This window comes from Dendrobates tinctorius, unplaced genomic scaffold, assembly GCF_039654945.1.
Source record: "Dendrobates tinctorius isolate UK_male_01 unplaced genomic scaffold, ASM3965494v1 ptg000120l, whole genome shotgun sequence".
Taxonomy (NCBI): Eukaryota; Metazoa; Chordata; class Amphibia; order Anura; family Dendrobatidae; genus Dendrobates; species Dendrobates tinctorius.
Window position 1 is genome coordinate 42,747,658 of NW_027361788.1, and position 22,018 is coordinate 42,769,675.

The window sequence follows — 22,018 nt, forward strand, 5'->3', positions numbered from 1 at the left end:
GGTCAGGCTTACTGTGATGCCATGACACTAACCACAGAGTACAATGCACTTACCCCGGAGCTCTCGGACTGGGAGCCGGTGGTGTAGGACCGCTCTCTCTGCACAGGAGCCCTGTATGAGGAAGGAACAGAGTCACTCATAAAACTTAACCCTGAAGTACAACAGTACAGTCACCAAAACTTGTGCGAAGGGACGAGTCCTCACAGAATCAGGACATGACATCACAGCTATAATCAGACATGATACTTCTCCATACTGAGCTATCTGCCATCTTACCAGGAGTCCCCTTCATCCACAGCTTCAGTTTTTCCGGTCACGTCCATATCCATTGCCTTGGGTCCCATCAAGGATGGTGGACGGGTCTGGTTGTCATGGTAATCGCTGCTCCATCGTCCGTTCTGTGCATCCTGTAGATCATGTCGTGAAGCTACGCTAGTGACATTTCTGCTGCCTCTGACCACATCTTCCTGTCATAGGTAGCTGTCAGTGTGGTGAGGCGTACACATCACTTCCCGTAGCTTCGCTGTCACCCCAGGGTGTGTGTGGGCTATCAGGCACTTCCTGACTTCAGGCAACAGCCACATATGAAGTTACATGGCACAGTACTACTACCCCATCATCCCCACTACTCCCGAATAGTAGCATCAATGTGACTTTCACACAGAGTGAAGTAATGTAGGACATACACATTGCTCAGCAGCAGTCAGGGGACCGCTGGGGGTCACATGGCGGATTGTGGGACCCCTCCAAGGATAATCTTAATCTGCTTCTCAAGCCCATCACTGACCACCGCCGGTCATGCTGGATGAAGCTGACGGCAGCGTAGCATTCACTGTGGAATCTGGCTCACACAGGTGCTCAGTGTGAACCTACTCTCATTTGTTAAGGGAACGGGACAGCAATGGTGGACCTACGCTGTGCTGGGATGTGAATGCAGGTCCTACTATAGGACGTCCCTCCTGCCACCACCATAATCAGTTTCTGACAGTCTGGTCATGCACAGCAGCAGTCATTGACAGTATCTTGTGAGGCATGGCCACGCTCCTCCAGATGCTTCTTGCACAAAGGAGCAGATACCGGCCCTGCACTGCGGGTAATGCCCTTCTACTTCCTGTGTAACAGCCACATCCTGGTACCTAATCAATGTTCTTCAGGCTGGAGCCACAGCAACCACATGTGCCATCCCAGAGTAGCTGGACAACTTGTGCCACTGCTCATCCTACCAATAGAGACAAGGACATGAGCAAAACGTAAGGAGTCTGGGAGGATAAGCGCATTTTTGGAAAATCACAGCAAAAGTCTGCATTTTTGCCAAGATTACAGAAGAAAACATAATGCAACTGCAGCCAGGACTGGCCGCCCCCCTGCACCCAGGACTGGCCAACCCCCTCCCTCCTACGCCCAGGACTGGTCAAACCCCCCTGCACCCAGGACTGGATGCCTCCTCTGCACCCAGGACTGGACAACCCCCTGCACCATTCCCTTTTAGAGGCAGTCTTTCTATTCTCTCCTGTTGTCACTTTCGTAAGCACCAAAGCCAGTGGGAGATTCACAATCCCTTCTGCAACGTGACAGAATCATTTTTTTTTTTTTGCAGTTTATAAAATGGTAGTTTTCATGGCGGTCTTCCACTGCGGACCAGCATCAACATCAAATGTCCCCCACTGTATTTGAAAAGGTGAAATAAGAGGAAACATTCACGGCACATATTGAGGGCTGTGGATCTCAAATCCACAGCACTGGTAAGCTAAGGTTACGTTCCCACGATGAGTATTTTACACTGTGTATTTGCGAAAAAAATACAATTTCCCAAAAATCCGCAACGTCAAAAACTCACCAAAAGCTGATTGTGGGAACTTAGCCTTACATTGCAGAATATTAATCACCAAAAATTTTCTATAAAGTGCCTGTAATGTAATACCCAGGAAACGTTCCATCTGGCTTTAAAAACAGCCTGGTCTCCACCCTGTGAGGACGGACCGCAGGCTCTGAGCACACAGAATGTAGAGGAGTTTTTGGAGTAGATCTGCTCTAAATTAGGCTAATGGTTCAAAAAACACTCTTCCCATTCATTTTTATGGTAAAACCACTTTGCTGGTCAAATGTTTGGGGTTTGTGAGCATTTTTTTCCCACTTAAAATTTTGAAAGAAAAAGCCTATTGGGGGGGGAAAGAAAGTGCGCATCAGTTCTTTGAAGCGGCTCTTGATGGAAAACGTTCCAAACCAGAAACCGTCCAATCAGGCGCTAAATCTGTTCCTAAAGGTTTGAAAAATACAACTGCTTCAGGATATAAAAAACCTCCCGTATGAACTCCCCAGAAAAGGAGCTTTTCCTGAAATAGTATCCACTTGAAAAACTTGTAGATTTTGACAGGATCAAAGACTTCTGCATAAAGCCTATTGACAAGTCCCCATGACTTTCTAATGGAGAAGAATGTGTGCATGGCTGAGGAAATTTATCACCACATAGTGCCCACGTAATTCCACCAACTGTTTAATCAATGCATAGAAATCTCAACACATTGAGCAGTGTATGATCAGATTTAATAAATATCCGCTGAGCTCTGACCTTGCAGCGTCATGAGCCAGCCATGACAATATAGAAGCATTATAGACATCGCCTGGCACCCACTTGAACATTTCGGTGAACATACATGGGTATAAGCATCTACAGATACACACAAATGGTCACTGTAAAGAGAACAGACATAAAATTATATATATATTCATCTCCCAGGATAGGTGAAGACAAAACATAAACGCAGGGAAGTTTCACCACTTCCCAAAAGTCTAATGTCCTGTACTGGTGGGATTCATTCTTTGTCCTCTATCAACATTTTGTGAAAATTGGAGATGCTTAGCCAGACTGAACTTGTTCCCGTTTCTTCTGGGCAAGCAAAGCCCGATATTGCTGACGGTTCTCCTCAATGCTGCTCTGGAGAGAGGCGACTTCAGCAGCCAGGATGGTCCCTGAAGGAAAGAGACAAGACATGAATACCAGCCAAGAGCAGACCTGGGACCACCGTCACTCAGTCTATACACCGACCTTGCCGGAAGTTACTCTGTGCTTGCCGTAAGCTTTGCGGGACCAAAACTCCAAACCAGCGCAGAGGGTCGTTACCCACAGGAGATTTTGGCATCTCACGTTCCTCTGCTGTAGTGGGTTTCGGTGATTCCTTGCTGCACTTATGACCCCGATGGCGGAGAACTAGAACAGAATCAGATAAAATACAATAAAACATGATGACTCACATCTGAGCAATCTCCTCTAAAGAACCCCACACCGCCCCATTGTGTGTGACCCTCACTCCTGCTCAGTACTACAACCTTCACTTACGGAGCCATCCCCTCCAGACAGTCTCCAGCCACGAGCTCCCAGAATTCACTGCACTCCCATAAAGAGGGACCGTCGCCCCTGTTCATACTGAGGCCTACTGGTGCAGCATAGAATACCTCAATAAAATATCTACTCACCTTGATCTGTACTTCCGACGTTCTCCACCTCTGGGAGCTTCTCTTCCGTCACTTTGTCCTGCGTGTTCGGCTGAACGTGCTCTGCAGTGAATGTCGTCAGCCCGTCCTCCGCAGCGCTGGACATAGAGAAGGAGCATGGAGGAAAATCCAGTGATGCATTCAAATAAACTGATTACTGCTCCTAATTGTCAGGACATGCTGAGAGTTGCAGTTACACCACAGCTGAAGAGACACAGGTCATAGGCTACGGTACTACGAATGGGGAGAAATGCTGTATGACTGTAGTTAACCCTGAATTTCATACACACAGGTCAGGGAAGAAGAGATATGGAGTGCTGTTTGCAGGCTGCTGACAATAAAGACCTGCTCACGATGTTCTTGTGACCCTAACTATTCAAATATCATCTCTGCAGGGTAACGGCTGTAGGATTAGACTAGACTTAGATGCCATTCCGCTAATAGGGTTAAGAACAGTCCTACTGATCAGCATGATTCACACCGATAGTCAGCACAGGAACAGAGGAAGAAGGCTCATTAAATGTTGACCATGCAAACAGCTCCCTATACTTCAGCATCTTACACCCTTGCCACTATGAGAATCTGACCAGATGATTTTATGGTGGGCTATTACTGCTATGACCTTATAGAGAAGATTACAGAATAAAACTAAGAAATAAAATACTGCCCTCACCTGTCCTGGACAAAAGGAGAAAAAGACCCCAGCATATAGAGCGCACACCCAAGACAATGAGGTATGTGATCAATATATATCAATTTTATTAGAAGACAAAATCACACAATAAAAACATTTAAAAAAGCAAGGCACACCCCCAAATGTCCCAAACAGGTCAGACAACAAACCCTAATAAACAGACATCACTAGTAAGATGTGTAATTAGACAAAATGTACATAATAATACATAGAACATGACCCAACAACCCTAAATCTAGGCGTCCCCAGAGGAAAAAAAAAATATGACACAGCTGCTCACTAAAAAAGTGGTTATCAAGAGACCAGGAGGCACTATAGGTGAAGTAGCCATCCACTATAGGAGTAGAGAGAGTAATACACCAACACACACTTAAGAGGGGCCCTATAGGAAACCCTGGTAAAAGAGGGAGCAGGAGACCATCCAATATAGGGATGGACAGAAAGTCTGGACTGAAATGGAATAACTACGGGCAAAAAGATATATAAGGATGCCACAAAAAAACATAAGAAAATGGTAAAAGATGGAGTCACCATAAGAAGCAGTCCAACATGCAACGTCAGGGGTCAGGTCGTCAGAGGAAGGTGGTCCCGGGACCAGGGGTGTGTGGGGAGCCCCACGCGTATCGCTGCTAAGTGCAGCTTCGTCAGGGAAAGTCAGATGATAAGCAGTCAGTCTTAAATAGCGGTCAATCAAGCACAAAGGAGGGAGAGGTGTGTAGAAACATGAGGGTCATAGGTAACAAACCAATCAGAGTAAATGCCAAAGCATAGACAGCTTCAGAGAGCGGACAATAATGAGGGAGGAAGTGCTGAGGGCTGGTGACGTGTCAGTCAGCCCGCGCACGCCCGCAGTGATACTGAGAGCGAGTATACATGAGAAACAAGGCAGGAAAAAAAAGTTCAACTGCGCATGTCAGAAATCGGGCTGCGGCGTGAAGACAACAGTATGTGTGCGCACCCAGCAGAAACATGATAGGGGCATACTGAGCGAGGTGGGCAGGAGAGAGGATTGAACTGCGCATGTCGAGAGAATAGGCTGCGGCATAAAAACAGCAGTATGTGCACGCACCCAGCAGAAACTTGGTAAAGGCATACTGGGTGCAGCAAGAAAAACATGAGGGCAGGTCTGCGAAGTGTGGAGTGAGTGTAGGAGCATTACAATCAGGACTGGCACAAAGAGACAAAGTAGCGCTCAGCGTAAATGGGCACAATAACCCCAGATGAATAAAGAACATAAAAGGGGCAGGAGTCAAGATGCTGAAACCATGGGGTCAAGTATGGTGGCGCCATAATCAGGGCTGGCAAAATAGGAGCAACAAATGGTGCTCGGGTAACAAGAGGTGCACAAATCTCCTATGGACATAAGGCTTAAAGAGGGCAAAAATCACGTCACCAAAAACCTGGGGCCAAGAAATAAAATGGAAGAGTGCGACAAATATAAGCACATCTCTGCTTATAATGAGGGCAGAAAACGAGATGAGGTGACCAAATGAGTCTAAATAAAAAGGGAAAAAAAAAAAACACAAGAGCCACAAAGCAAAAGCTCAGGACCCTATAAATAGAAGTACCACCTGAGAAGATGGAATAGTGACGGGCTGATATTAACTATGACTTCCCATGACGAAGCTGCACTTAGCAGCGATACGCGTGGGGCTCCCCACACACTCCAGGTCCTGGGACTACCTTCCTTTGACGACCTGACCCCTGATGTTGCATGTTGGACTGCTTCTTATGGTGACTCCATCTTTTACCATTTTCTCATTCCTTTTCTGTCCATCCCTATATTGGATGGTCTCCTGCTCCCTCTTTTACCAGGGTTTCCTATAGGGCCCCTCTTATTTTATGTGGCCTTTTTTTGGAGTGTGTGTTGGTGTATTACTCCCTCTACTCCTATAGTGGATGGCTACTTTACCTATAGTGCCTCCTGGTCTCTTGATAACCATTTTTTAGTGAGCAGCTGTGTGTCATTTTTTTTTTTCCTCTGGGGACGCCCAGATTTAAGGTTGGTCATGTTCTATGTTTTAATTTGTACATTTTGTCTAATTACACATCTTACTAGTGATGTCTGTTTATTAGGGTTTATTGTCTGACCTGTTTGGGACATTTGGGGGTGTGCCTTGCTTTTTAAATGTTTTTATTGTGTGTTTTGTCTTCTAATAAAATTGATATGTATTGATCACATACCTCATTGTCTTGGGTGTGCGCTCTATATGCTGGGGTCTTTTTTCTCCTTTTGATCATTTGTCTCTGCCTATGCATTGTGCAGCACCCCTTGCTTATTTTCTAATCTATATATTTTTTTGCCCCTTGGTGGTGCTCCCTACCACTTCTTCACTCACCTGTCCTGGACAAACGTGAAAGGCGTCATCTCCGGCATATACTGTAACGAGCACACAGACTTATTCCCCATAGAATATCGAGACTGAGAAATGCATAACCATCCCTGAAAATAGCACAGGTCACAATAATGCTGATTAAATCTGTAATAATGCCGCCAGATGCTGAGATATCATTAGAATAACACCGACAGACACAGATATTATACACTGCTAAAAAAAAAAAAAAAAAAAGGGGAAACAAGGGGAACACTTAAACAACACAATATAACTCTAAGTCAATCACACGTCTGTGAAATCAACCAGTGCAGTTATGAAGCAACAACGATTGTGAATCAATTTCTCTTGCTGCTGTGCAAATGGAACAGACAACGGGTAGAAATGAGCAACACAACCCCTATAAAGGAGTGGTTCTGCAGGGGGTGACCACAGACCATTTCTCTGTTCTCATCCTTTTTGGCTGTTGCTTTGGTCACTTTTGCATTTTGTCATTGCTCTCACCCCTAAAGGTACTGTACAGTTGCATGAGGCGGTGTCTACGACCTTCAGAAGTTAGTCAGGTACTGCAGATCATCCCTGATGGCACATTAACGTGAGCTTTGGAAACAAGGGTAGTCGTGTCTGTCAGCACAGAGTCCAGGGCATGAAACAGATAGCAGGAGAGAGGCCAGTAGACAAGGAGACGTGGAGCGGGCTGCAGGAGAGCAACAACCCAGCTGCAGAACCGCTCCCTCCACATTTGTGCAAGGAGGAACAGGCGGATAAGTGCAAGAGCCCTACAAAATGTCCTCCAGCATGCCACTAACATCCATGTGTCTGCTCAAACTGTCAGAAACAGACTTCATGAGTGCAGTATGAGGGCTCAGCGTTCACAAGTTGGTGTTGGGCTTACAGCAAAACACCATTCAGGGTGATTGGCAGATTCAACATTTGTGTCTTGTGCTCTTCACAGATGAGAGCAGATTCACACTGAGCACATGTGACAGACTCTGGAGACACCGTGGAGAACATTCTGCGGTCTGCAACATCTTCCAGCATGACCAGTTTAGCAGTTGGTCAGTAATGGTGAAGGAAGCCATTTCTTTGGAGGGCTACACAGCCCTCCATGTGCTAGCCAGAGGTACCGGGATGAGACCCTCAGATCTATTTTGAGACCATATGCAGGTGCAGTGGACATTGGGTTCCTTCTTATGCATGACAATGCTATGCCTCATGTGGCTGAAGTGTGGCAGCAGTTCCTGCATGATGAAGACATTGATGCTATGGACTGGCCTGCCCGTTCTCCAGACCAGAATCCATTCGAGCACATCTAGGACATCATGTCTCGCTCCATCCACCAACGTTTTGTTGCACCACAGACTGTCCAGGAGTTGATTGATGCTTTAATCCAGGTCTGAGGAGATCTCTCAGGAGAACACCACCACCTCATTAGGAGCATGCCCAGGTGTTGTAGGGAGGTCATTCAGGCACGTGGAGGCCACACACACTACCGAGCATCATTTCCTTGTCTTGAGGCATTTCCACTGAAGTTGGATCAGCCGGTAATATCATTTTCCACTTTGATTTTGAGTATCATTCCAAATCCAGACTTTCATGGGATATTTTGATTTACATTGATCATTTTTATGTTTTACTGTTTTCAACGCATTCCACTATGTAATAAATAAAGATCTGAAACAGAAATGTTTCATTCAGTGACATTTAGGATGTGGGATTTTAGTGTTACCTTTATTTTTTTTGAGCAAAGTACATAACATACATATCCATAAATAACGCTAGACATTGAGATATTACAAATAATAACACCATATATGTGGGTAATAATATCGCCAGACAAGGAGATAATACATATAATAACGCGGTTAGAGGCCGTATATATGTGTGTACGAGATGAGGACACCACTCACCTTCTCAATGACTGCGTTCAGACGTTGTCTCTTCTCCTTCAGATCTTCCAGATCATCCATGACTCTCAGGAGCAGCTGATCCAAATGCTGATTCACATCTACTGGACTCTCATTCACAGAAGGCTCCATGCTTATGGTAGAAGAACCTGAGAAGAATCGTGATAACCATGATATCGATTATCGGATGTATCTGATCCTATCCTGTGTGACACTGGTTGCTGAGCCGTGTATCTAATCCTATCCTGTGTGACACTGGTTGCTGAGCTGTGTATCTAATCCTATCCTGTCTGATACTGGTTGCTGAGCAATGTATCTAATCCCATCCTGTGTGATACTGACTGCTGAGCCATGTATCTAATCCTATCCTGTGTGATACTGTGTGGTGAGCTGTGTATCTGATCCTATCCTGTGTGACACTGTCTGCTGAGCCGTGTATCTAATCCTCTCCTGTGTGACACTGGTTGCTGAGCTGTGTATCTAATCCTATCCTGTCTGATACTGGTTGCTGAGCAATGTATCTAATCCCATCCTGTGTGATACTGACTGCTGAGCCATGTATCTAATCCTATCCTGTGTGATACTGTGTGGTGAGCTGTGTATCTGATCCTATCCTGTGTGACACTGTCTGCTGAGCCGTGTATCTAATCCTCTCCTGTGTGACACTGGTTGCTGAGCTGTGTATCTAATCCTATCCTGTCTGATACTGACTGCTGAGCAATGTATCTAATCCCATCCTGTGTGATACTGACTGCTGAGCCGTGTATCCAATCCAATCCTGTGTGATACTGACTGCTGAGCAATGTATCTAATCCCATCCTGTGTGATACTGTCTGCTGAGCCGTGTATCCAATCCAATCCTGTGTGATACTGACTGCTGAGCAATGTATCTAATCCCATCCTGTGTGATACTGACTGCTGAGCAATGTATCTAATCCTATCCTGTGTGATACTGCCTGCTGAGCAATGTATCTAATCTTATCCTGTGTGATACTGCTTGCTGAGCTGTGTCTAATCCTCTCCTGTGTGATACTGTCTGCTGAGCTGTGTACCTAATCCTCTCCTGTGTGATACTGTCTGCTGAGCTATGTATCTAATCCTATCCTGTGTGTTACTGCCTGCTGAGCAATGTATCTAATCCTATCCTGTGTGATACTGCTTGCTGAGCTGTGTCTAATCCTCTCCTGTGTGATACTGTCTGCTGAGCTGTGTACCTAATCCCATCATGTGTGATACTGACTGCTGAGCATCTAATCCTATCCTGGGTGATACTGACTGCTGAGCTGTGTATCTAATCCTATCCTGTGTGACACTGGTTGCTGAGCTGTGTATCTAATCCTATCCTGTCTGATACTGGTTGCTGAGCAATGTATCTAATCCCATCCTGTGTGATACTGACTGCTGAGCTGTGTATCTAATCCTATCCTGTGTGATACTGTCTGCTGAGCAATGTATCTAATCCCATCCTGTGTGATACTGCTTGCTGAGCTGTGTATCTAATCCTATCCTGTGTGATACTGTCTGCTGAGCAATGTATCTAATCCTATCCTGTGTGATACTGCTTGCTGAGCTGTGTCTAATCCTCTCCTGTGTGATACTGTCTGCTGAGCTGTGTACCTAATCCTCTCCTGTGTGATACTGTGTGCTGAGCCGTGTATCTAATCCTATCCTGTGTGATACTGACTGCTGAGCTGTGTATCTAATCCTATCCTGTGTGATACTGTCTGCTGAGCAATGTATCTAATCCCATCCTGTGTGATACTGCTTGCTGAGCTGTGTATCTAATCCTATCCTGTGTGATACTGTCTGCTGAGCAATGTATCTAATCCCATCCTGTGTGATACTGCTTGCTGAGCTGTGTATCTAATCCTATCCTGTGTGATACTGTCTGCTGAGCAATGTATCTAATCCCATCCTGTGTGATACTGCTTGCTGAGCTGTGTATCTAAGCCTCTGACATGTGGTTGAGCAGTCTGGTGTGAGCTGCAGTCCCTCCGTACACTAGTTAGTACCAGGACACACAGACATCGTCCGCTCACTACAATCCTCTCTGTATAACCTTTCCCCAATCCCCATAGCCCCAACTTCTCACCTTCTGACATGATCTTCTCACGTGACCTTCCCAACCCGGAAGTAGACATGTTGCGTCACTTCCGGATATGGTGTGACCATGTTTACTGAGGGCAGCTGGGGATTGGCCGGTAGACCAGGAAGTGGTAGTGATCGTTCCCACGTGTGAGACCGGCTGCGACCATGGTGAGTAGATCTGCAGTGGGATAATGTGCGTTAAATAGAGGGCAGTGATAGCTCGGCCTCGGTGTGTTTCTCCCCTGCACTTCGTGTTATATAGATATAGCAGAGCTGACCACAGCCCAGGACGGGCAGCTCCCTTTACCCATCAGTCCCTTCACTGAAGAGAGCATTTTACTAAACAGGTGACCTCCATCAGTTACACTCCTAGGATTTAGGGCCCCATTGCGAAATCCTGGAGTGGAGACCCCCTTTCTACCATTAACCCATCAGGGGCCCAATGTGGGGTGACATTGCACCACTTATGTAACCATGGAAATGTGGGATCATTGGCATTGGTCACCTCAGCATCGAAGTAGTTAAACTGCGCTCGCTCAAGTCTCTACCGTTTCGTTAGATGTCTGCGGTGTGATATGTCACCTGCGGAGGATGGAGCAAGGTCCATGCCCGTGTCATCCATATGCCACCATGTCTGCCATACATGTATGACGCTTGTTGGGGGAAGTGGCCTGTAGCAGATGTGTCCTCCTGCCATTGGTGGTACTCCACTGCCCGGGATCTCCATAGTTGCTTCTCGCACTGGCGGACAGCGGCAGGGACCCAGTGAGATCTTCAGATGCTTTATTAAAGGGGTCTTAGGAATTTAGATGGAGCGGTGGTCGAGCATGGCCTTCTCTGGCCAATGCATTGTTTATAGGCCTGTGAAGACCAGGTGCTGTGCTCCATTCACACTCCTGATGGCCATGACACAGTACTCCGAATATTACCCCTGTGACGGGCAGGGCTTCCACTTTGTAGCGTTGTGTAATCGTCCCAATTGTTGCAGCGCAGAGACCCCTCCTAGCACAGGGCTTGAGCTATGTATGTACATGGCCTCTACATATTGGGGATCAGGGGGCTCCCAGTGACTAATCCGCCATCGTCTGTAGCTGCGCAGGGAAGCTCGTCTACGCAGGGAATACCTCTACAGGAAAGCCCAGGAGGCCAAGCAGCACAGCATAGAAGACAAGAAGCAGCGGTTAAAACGAGCGCTCGAAGGTCAGTGCCATGACAGTAGATATCAGATGACGCTGAACATGCCAGATACAGACGCTGACACCCCTCTATATCCACAGAAAACAGGCTCATCCCCACAGAGATCCGCAGGGAAGCCCTCACTCTTCAGAAGCAACTCGAGTTTGATGATGAAGGTGGTGAAGGTAAGAATGGGAGACTACAAGACCCAGCATGATGTGGAATGTAGACATCTGTGTGATTGCACTACAAGTGTCAGTGGTGCCTGATGAAATCTAGGGTATTTATATGAAAACAAAATAAAGTTTTCTCTGGGAAATATAAAGTAAATCAAAATGGTCTCACTAACATGATTTCACAAGCACTTCAATCTCGAGCATAGACTGTCCACCATGAACTGTCTTTCTCTAGCTCCGACATGATCTGCTGGGCTAACCAAACTGCCTGTTAGACCCAGACTGGAGTATGGTAGCGACTTTTCCCACCCAGGCTCTTCTGGTCGTATTTATGTGTATCGGTTCAGTTTACTGTTTCGTTGCCCCTCACAGGAGTGTCCTCACACATGGATGATGAGTATAAATGGGCAGGTGTGGAAGATCCGAAAGTCATGATCACAACATCAAGGGACCCAAGTTCACGACTGAAAATGTTTGCCAAGGTAAAAGTGGCACAGGGCAGTGTTCCCCAACTTGTGGTAACAGGGTGTAACTCACAAACTAAAAATGAGTACTGTAAACCAATCAGGGCGGCATCCATGGGTTATATATGTCCAGAATATAAGGACATGACATAGTGAGATGTGACCCCACCATTAAAAAAAAATAGGCTCCAATAAGGTGTACACAAAAGACTACAACTCCCAGTATGTCGTGAGAGGATGAGGCTTTAACTTGCGATTTGATTCTCATACTCTTGTTGTCTAGGAGTTGAAGTTGGTGTTTCCCAATGCTCAGCGTATGAACAGAGGAAAGCACGAGATGGGATCGCTGGTCCGGGCCTGCAAAGCCAATGACGTCACGGACCTTGTCATCGTTCATGAGCACAGAGGCATGCCGGGTAATTAGAATGATCCTCATAGTGTTTTATCATTGCGGTTATCAGTCACATATAGATGTATTGGTTTCTGATGGTTCTCAGCACTGGGAGGGATGATGGGGGTCATTATGAACTGAGCAAAAAGAAAAGGAAGGTCCAGTTTCACAAGAAAAAGTCCAATTTATTGTTATAAAAACAAAGTCCAGAAAAAATAGAAAATCACATGAGTAAAAGGCCATAGCCTATTTCCTGTTACTCATGTGATCTTCTATTTTTTCTGGAATTTGTTTTTATAACAATAAATTGGACTTTTTCTTGTGAAGCTGGACCTTCCTTTTCTTTTTGCTCTGACACATGCGTAATGACTGCACATGGTCAGTGATTCCCACAACACATGCCTACAGGTGAGCTTTCTTTTTACCTTTCTAAGTCGTTATGATCTGCCTATCATCCTGCTGAAGAACAGAACAGCCAGCCTGACATATCAATAGTTCAGGAGTTGGGATAATCTGCCTCATATGAACTTACCCTCATTCCACAGAAGTGAGACGGGATCACGTATATTTCTCTTCATGTGTCATAGTAATCAGGAAAACATGTAATGTGCTTTTAGCTGCCCCTACAGTCCCGTATGGCTGGCTAGGACCATGTTCTTGTGGCATGGATGTGCCATAGGCATACCCCTTTAAGACACCCCTTCTCCACAGCAGCTATTTAGAGTATAATGTCTTTTGGAGGACCTGTCACTCTTGTATATTGTTATTGATTTACATAAAACCAGTGTAAGGCTTAAAGTTTCCTCTAGATGCTGCTGGGCTCTCCTGCAGATTGTAGGTGATCACTTAATTGTTAATTGCTGCAAAATATGTTGGCGCTGTATGATTATTGACAGATTCGAGCAGACTTCGGCATCATATCGCATTTTCTTTGTGGTTTTCAAAACTCAAGTGGTGTTATAAACTCATCCAGAATGAAAGGGGACACGTCCTTAATTTATGGTGCTCAAATCACTGGCAACATAAATCAATCTACATTACTGCAGGTGTGTGTGTGTGTTACAGACAAAACACTATGAAAAACAGGTCAGGGACCAAGCATCTCTGGGGACTATCTGACACAAGTCCCCAGCAGCTTCTCTCTGCCCCTGATCCTCTTTTGACTAACAGGTCTCTCCCAGACTGTGTATAGGGTCTGTCATGGACAGAGGGGCAGGGAAAAGCTGCCACGGACCAGCCTCTGTCTAATTAAATTGTCTTTGGTCATCTTTTTAAAGTGATTTCTCTTAAACTTGCATCATACACTGCTGCAGTAAAGCTGCCACTTGATTCCTGATGCCCATGACTCGAGCAGCATGAATCGGATGAGAGGTTGTCTTTCAATAACTAGATCTCTGCTATACCTGGAGGTATTGGGCTCAGTAAATCACATGCAATTAGTGATTGCTCATTTATTTTAGATGGGCTGATCGTGTGCCATCTTCCGTTTGGGCCGACTGCATATTTCACACTTTGTAATGTAGTAATGAGACACGATATTCCAGACCTGGGCACGATGTCAGAGGCTTATCCCCACCTTGTATTCCACAACTTCACCTCCAGGCTTGGACAGCGGGTAAGATTGGCTTCCTAGACCACCACATACATCAGTCATGCCTTTTCTAAACCTTTTTCTGTCCCCAGGTGTCCAATATCATGAAGTATTTATTCCCTGTGCCCAAGGATGAGAGCAGACGAGTGATAACTTTTGCAAATCAAGAGGACTACATTTCATTTAGGTATGTTATGTAGGCCAGACATGGTCGGTCAGTTCCCTCTGTGCCAGTGTTCACCTAAAATAACAGTTTTTTCTTACTGCAGGCACCACGTTTACAAGAAGACAGATCATCGCAATATTGAGTTGTCTGAAGTCGGGCCGCGGTTTGAGATGAAATGTGAGTGATAGTGAAAGATTTAGTTGGAATCCTGTATTCTCTACTCTAGAATGAGCGGGTATTCATAGCATACATTTATCAACTGCAGTAATATACACCAGGGAGTATGTTGTTCTCTAGCTTTGAAAGTGTCAGTGGTGAATGCATGCTAGAAGTTGTACAACACCCACATTATAGACCAGCAACATGCCTGCACCCTATAAATTGTGATAATTGTCAGTAGTGAGATGAGAGTCCACATCTTTAGGTTCCAATAAGTGCAGATTCCATTAATCCCACTCGTTTTAAAGGTGGCATCAATCTTGCTCTAAGATCTGAACACTTGGAAGGTGATCAATCTCATAGATGCCCCTCTATCACTTGATTTATGGCCCACAACAGTATTGTCACTAATAAAGTATAGGTATAATATACATAAGTTCCTTTTCTTTTTTTAATTGGTGGAATCTGCTAAAATTGTTTCATCCAAATTCATCAAAATAGCGGACATGATTCAGGAATTTTGCACAAAGCCAAAAACATTTTTTTTTATTTTCTGTCTATAATTGTGTTCACAACTACCTGGTGGGGGAAAGGTGCATGATGTGCAAAATTGTTGCAAGAAAATAGTTGCCAAAATATCTGGTTTAGATAGAATAACACTGGGGGGGGGGGGGGGCTGGAGGAGAGTTGCACCTGATTTTACAACTTTTTAAGTTGCATTCAATGAATTTGTCTAAGGTATCTGGAAAAGCCACATTGATGTAAAATCAGAAAACCGTTTTGATTAACTATTTGTATATCTAAGTCGCTAATTATGCAGTGATGTATCACCCCAGTGTCCTTATACCTGGCTGTTACTCTTTGCAGTGTATATGATAAAGCTGGGCACCTTGGAGAATGAGGGCACAGCAGAAGTGGAGTGGCGCTGGCATCCATATACCAATACGGCCAAGAAGAGGAAGTATCTCAGCAATGAATAGTATCTGTGTTTTGTATGTTGCCTGTAAATAAAGATGTCTTTATAGAATGGGGGGAAGCATCAATTCAATCAACAGAACTTTTATTGCAAAAACTAAACTGAAACCTACAGAGAACAAGTAACTAAACACTTCTACCAGTTCTATCACATATGACTGGTCCCTTCTATCACCTCAGTATTCCTCTCCCTCCTCAGCATCCCCATCAACCGAATCAATTCCCACTTCTTCATAATCCTTTTCCAGCGCTGCAAGATCTTCTCGGGCCTCTGAGAACTCTCCTTCCTCCATTCCCTCTCCCACGTACCAGTGCACAAAGGCACGCTTAGCATACATCAGATCAAACTTGTGGTCCAGCCGGGCCCACGCCTCTGCAATGGCTGTAGTATTGCTAAGCATGCACACAGCACGCTGCACTTTGGCCAGGTCTCCTCCGGGCACCACTGTGGGGGGCTGGTAGTTGATTCCGACCTGTGGAGACAGAAAGCAATGGTTCTGTAAGCAGTAAGCTAGCCTAACAGGCTTCTGCACAGAGTGGGGAGACTTAGTTTGGCTGATCCTTCATTAATTTTTTACACTTTCCAGTTTTGAAAAAGATTTTTGAGATTTCAATATTTATGCAAGAGGGCTGGAGTAATACCTGATTGAAGTCTCTAATAGCTGCTGCTTTACACGTAAGGCAGTGTCTCACTGCCCTCTCAATGTTACAGCGGTTTTCAGGCTTGCTATATTGATGATCTTTACCTAGCTAGAATATGCCATTACTTTATGATCAGTGGGGTTCAACGTTCTAGGACCCCCAACAATCTTGAGGCTGTAGAGCAGCAGTTGACTGAAATGTCACAGTGTAGGAAAAATAGTGATGATCACCTTCACTCTCAGGATCACTGGTGGTCCCAGAAATTGGACCCCCGCTAATAATGATGGCACGTCTTCACTTAAATAGTTGGAGAAAACCCATTAAATTAGTACTGTGCAGAATAACATCTTCCATGATCAACCTTTACATTTGGTTCCCTGTCTGTGGTGGAGCAGATAAGCAAAGACTTAATAGCTTCCTGTAGATATTAAGTGTGAAAAATGTCAAATGTGTCTTATTTATTGGATGAACGTGGGCTTTTAATACTAACCTTAAATCCTGTTGGGCACCAGTCTACAAACTGAATAGTGCGTTTTGTCTTGATGGTCGCGATAGCAGCATTGACATCCTTGGGTACCACATCGCCCCTGTATAACATGCAGCATGCCATGTATTTGCCGTGGCGAGGGTCACACTTTACCATCTGGTTTGCTGGCTCAAAGCAGGCATTGGTTATTTCAGCCACAGACAGCTGCTCATGGTAGGCCTTCTCTGCAGAGATTACAGGAGCGTACGTGACCAGTGGGAAATGGATACGTGGATATGGAACAAGGTTGGTCTGAAATTCCGTGAGATCAACATTTAAAGCCCCATCAAACCTCAGAGAGGCAGTGATGGAGGACACAATCTGCCCAATGAGGCGGTTTAAATTTGTGTATGTTGGACGCTCAATGTCCAAGTTTCGGCGACAAATGTCATAAATGGCCTCATTGTCCACCATAAAAGCACAATCTGAATGCTCCAGCGTTGTGTGCGTGGTTAGTATGGAATTATATGGCTCCACCACTGCTGTTGACACTTGTGGTGCTGGATAGATGGCAAACTCAAGCTTGGACTTCTTGCCAAAATCTACAGATAGTCTCTCCATTAGAAGAGATGCAAATCCTGAGCCAGTGCCGCCTCCAAAACTGTGGAAAATGAGGAAACCTTGTAAGCCGGTGCACTGATCAGCCTGCAAGAAAAAAGGTAATTATTGTTCCATCAGGGCTGACCTATTGCACACAACTGTCATTAGTAAATCCTTCCATCATCTCAATATGTATAAATCAGTCCATGGCCATAGAGGCTGCTATCACTATTTAAAGACCTTATGATGCTGTTGAGTTCAGCCTGGAGTGTGAAAGTTGTCTAAACTTTGACTGGACCCTTCTAATACTGTTGGCATAAGGTGTAATAAGAGAGGATGTTACTAAGCAAGGATCTGCAGTCTCTGTTAGTGGCTGCCGCTTACATCCATAAATCACCAGAGCTGGTCTGATATTGATGACCTATCCTAGGGATCTTCCTTTCGGTTAGCACAGCCCAAAATCATAAATTAGACGATGAAAATGAACAGTCAGCAGAGCGCTATTGAAAACAAGGACAAAGTTATAGTTTCTTCTTTAGCCCACAACGCGTTTCAACGGTAACCCCATCTTCATCAGGTTGAAACTGCCACCTGTGTCCTTAGCACTCCACTGACCGTTCATTTTCATTGTCCAGTTCACTATCCTCCATTGGAGGTGTACGGCTGGAGCTGCAGTGGATCGCTGACTTCCATTTACCGCTCTCCTGGCGCGCCATAGTGACCGCTACCCCTATTGACTTCCAAAATCATAAATTGTCTTTTCATTCAATTACTAGAGCAAATAATACCACATGAGTATTCAGCAGCGCAGTCACTTGCACTCACCAACTTGCGTATACGATCTAGCACCAAATCGACTATCTCCTTCCCGATGGTGTAATGTCCTCGAGCGTAATTGTTGGCAGCATCTTCCTTTCCGGTGATGAGCTGTTCGGGGTGGAATAGCTGGCGGTATGTGCCGGTGCGCACCTCATCTACACAGGAACACATCGGTGATAAGTAACTCCTAAAAGCCCTAATTCTGGATGATACGTGACATTATCTGAAGGTATTGAGCAGCTCCTAGCTAATCTGAACCTGCCATAACTTCTGCTTCACTTATAGAAATGGCTCTAGCTGACAATCAGGTAAGAAACGTTTCAGCTCTTATTACAGTCTAAGGCCTGGATCACACTTCCGTTTTTTTCAAATCCGTCGTTTCCGTCAAAAAACGGATCCGCCATTTTTTTTGGAGGATCCGTTTTTTGTCCCATAGACTTCCATTAACGGTTACCGCGGATCCGTCAAAAAAACGGATCCGTTTGCGGCAAAAAACAGAAACGGATCCGTTTGGCGGACACAAAAAACGTGTGAAACAGGCCTAACATTGAAACTGTTGGAGCGATTCCAAGTACATAAGGCTTTGCCCAATGTAAAGGGTGAAATCGGCACCAAAAACCTACAGTAAAATTCAGATGCTGAGGCATGTGAATGAGATGTGTCCTTGTCTAGTAATTTCACCTGTGGAAATCCTCCATTACTATGTCATCATGAAGTCAGATGTAAGGCCTCTTTCACACTTCCGTTTTTTACAATCAGTCACAATCCGCCAGGTTTTGAAAAAAAACGGATCCTCAAATTTTTTTTGAGGATCCGTTTTTTTCCCATTGACTTGCATTAATGGCGGATTGTGTCGGATTGCTGTCCGTTGCATCCGTTTTTTGTGAGGATCCGCCAAAAGTTGCTGTCCGTCACCATCCTCAAAAATTTCAAAACGGAGCTTGTAACGTTTTTTTCTCTGGCGGATCCTGCAAACACTGATTTAACCCGAATTTCTTTCTGGGTGCCGGACAAACAAAAAAAACTCTCTCTCTCTTTTTCTCTCTCTCTTTCTCTTTTCCCGGCCAGCGATTCCTCATTTTCAGGATCCGTCTGAAAACGGATCCTGTGCCATCCGTTCACATCAGTTGAGAACGGATCCGCTTGTCCGCCTTTTTGGCGGATTATAACTGATGCAAAAAACTGAAGTGTGAAAGAGGCCTTAGTGTTGCATAAAATAAGAACTTACCAACCACCGTGGGCTCCAAATCCACGAACACCGCCCTGGGCACATGTTTGCCGGCTCCTGTCTCACTGAAGAATGTGTTGAACGAGTCATCTCCTCCACCAATGGTTTTATCGCTGGGCATTTGTCCATCAGGCTGAATGCCATGTTCCAGGCAGTATAACTCCCAGCATGCATTGCCAATCTGAACTCCGGCCTGGCCGACATGGACTGAAATGCACTCGCGCTGCAAGAATAATAGGAGAATGTAGTCAAGGGTGAGTTTCTGTGGAATTTATATTTTTATGTGCAATCTAGAAAACCAATATGAAATTAAAACCTGCAGTGGCCAGTGCTCGATGGGCTAGCACCAGGGGAAACTTGCATGACCCATTCTGCCCATGTTTCAATTTGCAATATTCACTGTACATGTTGTGCCCCCTATGGCGAAGGAAACCGCACCTACGCCTAACAGTTGACACTAGTTCTGATCAATGTAGTTTTAACCTCTTAGAGCCCACTGACAATCATGACAGTGGCATTTGGAAATGACCTCCATCCTGCAATTTAACTGATGGTGTTGTCAGGGCATCTGTGGTGTCTACTGTAAGTCCATGTGTGTATCATGTTCCTACGCCTATTGAGTCCAGTATGCTGCTAGGATTTAAAGGAGATAGGTAATTTTACAATACACTATAATATTACAGTATTCTTGATCAAGTGATTGCAGATCCAATAAAAAAAGTTAATATATTTTAAAAATAAAATCTAAAAGTACTTTTTATATAGCATATTTGGTATGCTTGTCCAAACTAATAACATATCAGTAGTACAGGGGAGGCCTGGTATTAGGGGGGAGCCCTGTCCATAGACCATCGTTATGAGCTGCATCAGTTACATTACACAACCCTGCTCTTCATCTCCATCCAGCCTATCACACACCGGCATCATGAGAGGTTGGCTTTCATCTCAGCGGTCACTATGCACTAGCCACGCTTCCACCGATGACAGTGCGTCACCGTCATGTAACCCACTGCTGCCTCAGGCCTGCACTCAGGTATGATATGGCTACTGCGCTACCGTCCTATAAGCTGAGCCCGGGCTCCGCACATGGGGGGAGCGGGTGGAAGCTTTCTCTTACCATAGTTATTTCCGCAGAGGGACGTACTGTCTACCACAGGATTCTTGTTCCGCGCTGGGTGATCGCCGCTTCACTTCAAGTCTCTCCCAGTCAGCACGACGCTCCTCGCCAACTGTCTGTCAGATCTCCAGCTCAGGGTCACAGCTTATAAGACACTTGCGGTGCGCTCGAGCGTGTCTGCCGCTGCTGATTGGATGAAATTGCTGAGAGCGCGGGAAAATACATCCAGTGACACTCTCACTAACTGTACAGATAGTGCGTGCAGGCTCTGATTGGTTGCTAGGCTGCTTGGAACAGCCGTGATTGGTTGGCTGGTCATGTTCCCACTGCGCGGGAAGTTGACATTTAACGGTCGTTTGAAGTAGCGGCTCAGTGATGTGGGAATGTAGACAAGAGGGCAGTAGTAAACACCAAGTTACCTCATGCGTCACTAGACGCTGCGCAGCTTGTGCCTTCACATGTAATAAAATGGTATCTAGAAACCTCACATTTCCAAACAAATGATGTATATTACTAATAAAGCCAGTGTGATTGCCATTCTGCCGCCATTTTAGATAAAGTGACAAGCTGATCAGCCGCCATATTGTTTTTTAATGACAACTGGTCACTTTCTCAGTGATGTCTGAACTTGGCATAAAGGGTGACGATGAGCGAAAGTCTGTGGGTGCATCTACAATCTACAACCCCAATCCCGAGTCCATTGACTCACTACTAAATATGGGAAGGAGCTGCATTGTGTGCTTTGTATGGCCGTATCAATAAATGGCTTCATAATGTGAAGTTACCTCATGAAGAACCCTCAGGAGATCAGATCTGGTGTAAAAGCCTGGAGTACATAGAAATATAGCATACATACAAACATGGCATATATATATACAGTACAGAGCAAAAGTTTGGACACACCTCATTCAAAGAGGTTTTTTTATTTTCGTGACTATGAAAATTGTAGATTCACTCTGAAGGCATCAAAACTATGAATTAACACACGTGGAATTATATGATTAACAAAAAAGTGTGAAACAACTGAAAATATGTCTTATATTCTAGGTTCTTCAAAGTAGCCACCTTTTGCTTTGATTACTGCTTTGCACACTCTTGGCATTCTCTTGATGAGCCGGAAAGCATTGGTACTGAGATGTGGTCTGTGGTCCCCACCTGCAGAACCACTCCTTTATTGAGGGTGTCTTGATAATTGCCAATAATTTCCATCTGTTGTCTATTCCATTTGCACAACAGCATGTGAAATTGATTGTCAGTCAGTGTTGCTTCCTAAGTGGACAATTTAATTTCACAAAAGTTTGATTTACTTGGAGTTATATTCTGTTGTTTAAGTGTTCCCTTTATTTTTTGAGCAGTGTATATGTATACAGTATGTATATATATATATATAGAGAGAGAGCGAGAGAGTACATACATACATGGAGTACATACAAATATGATATATATGGAGTACATACAAACATGGCTTCTTTTATATATATACACACACACACATATACATACATGGAGTACATACAAATATGATATATATATA

General features: G+C 44.8%; 4 protein-coding genes across 6 annotated transcripts in view; 1 reads left to right on the forward strand and 3 right to left on the reverse strand.

Annotated features, from left to right (window-relative positions):
* LOC141046691 (rho guanine nucleotide exchange factor 3-like) overlaps positions 1-1,272 on the reverse strand; it is a 56,919-nt gene extending 55,647 nt beyond the window's left edge. The window contains exons 1-2 of the mRNA XM_073541284.1: positions 277-1,272; positions 54-111 (exon numbers count right to left, since the gene is read on the reverse strand). Of these exons, the coding sequence (XP_073397385.1) occupies positions 54-111; positions 277-344 (126 nt within the window). The 5' untranslated portion in view covers positions 345-1,272. The remainder of the gene's footprint in view (positions 1-53; positions 112-276) is intronic.
* A 1,255-nt stretch (positions 1,273-2,527) lies between these two features.
* VMA22 (vacuolar ATPase assembly factor VMA22) lies at positions 2,528-10,656 on the reverse strand. Of its 3 annotated transcripts, none has more exons than XM_073541256.1 (6): positions 10,519-10,656; positions 8,430-8,575; positions 6,526-6,629; positions 3,475-3,590; positions 3,047-3,208; positions 2,528-2,970 (listed from the first exon to the last, which is right to left on the reverse strand). In XM_073541256.1, exons 1-6 carry the CDS (start codon positions 10,565-10,567, stop codon positions 2,858-2,860), a joined length of 690 nt encoding a protein of 229 aa, XP_073397357.1. In that variant the 5' UTR covers positions 10,568-10,656; the 3' UTR covers positions 2,528-2,857. The 3 variants fall into 3 exon arrangements, with proteins under 3 accessions (XP_073397357.1, XP_073397358.1, XP_073397359.1); XM_073541257.1 differs by lacking the exon at positions 10,519-10,656 and adding an exon at positions 10,439-10,486; XM_073541258.1 differs by lacking the exon at positions 10,519-10,656 and adding an exon at positions 10,427-10,449.
* Positions 10,530-15,664, forward strand: IMP4 (IMP U3 small nucleolar ribonucleoprotein 4). The gene is made up of 9 exons (XM_073541255.1): positions 10,530-10,682; positions 11,606-11,714; positions 11,792-11,875; positions 12,239-12,348; positions 12,614-12,746; positions 14,182-14,336; positions 14,405-14,499; positions 14,582-14,655; positions 15,505-15,664. The coding sequence occupies exons 1-9, from the start codon at positions 10,680-10,682 to the stop codon at positions 15,615-15,617; spliced, it is 876 nt and encodes a 291-aa protein (XP_073397356.1). The 5' UTR covers positions 10,530-10,679; the 3' UTR covers positions 15,618-15,664.
* A 12-nt stretch (positions 15,665-15,676) lies between these two features.
* Positions 15,677-20,775, reverse strand: TUBA3E (tubulin alpha 3e). Its single transcript, XM_073541254.1, has 5 exons — positions 20,485-20,775; positions 19,368-19,590; positions 18,146-18,294; positions 16,745-17,425; positions 15,677-16,085 (listed from the first exon to the last, which is right to left on the reverse strand). The coding sequence occupies exons 1-5, from the start codon at positions 20,485-20,487 to the stop codon at positions 15,789-15,791; spliced, it is 1,353 nt and encodes a 450-aa protein (XP_073397355.1). The 5' UTR covers positions 20,488-20,775; the 3' UTR covers positions 15,677-15,788.
* Positions 20,776-22,018: the final 1,243 nt, after the last annotated feature.

Coding starts and splice junctions, on each gene's coding strand:
- VMA22 (XM_073541256.1), bottom strand. CDS start 10,567: ATGTCTACTTCCGGGTTGGGAAGGTCACGTGAGAAGATCATGTCAGAA. Junction 8,576..10,518: donor TGAGAAGATCATGTCAGAAG/GTGAGAAGTTGG, acceptor GATTCTTCTCAG/GTTCTTCTACCATAAGCATG. Junction 6,630..8,429: donor TGAACGCAGTCATTGAGAAG/GTGAGTGGTGTC, acceptor TGCTATTTTCAG/GGATGGTTATGCATTTCTCA.
- IMP4 (XM_073541255.1), top strand. Junction 11,876..12,238: donor TGATGATGAAGGTGGTGAAG/GTAAGAATGGGA, acceptor TGCCCCTCACAG/GAGTGTCCTCACACATGGAT. Junction 14,337..14,404: donor CCTCCAGGCTTGGACAGCGG/GTAAGATTGGCT, acceptor TTCTGTCCCCAG/GTGTCCAATATCATGAAGTA.
- TUBA3E (XM_073541254.1), bottom strand. Junction 18,295..19,367: donor TTTGGAGCCCACGGTGGTTG/GTAAGTTCTTAT, acceptor GTTCCTGTGTAG/ATGAGGTGCGCACCGGCACA. Junction 16,086..16,744: donor GGTGCCCAACAGGATTTAAG/GTTAGTATTAAA, acceptor CTGTCTCCACAG/GTCGGAATCAACTACCAGCC.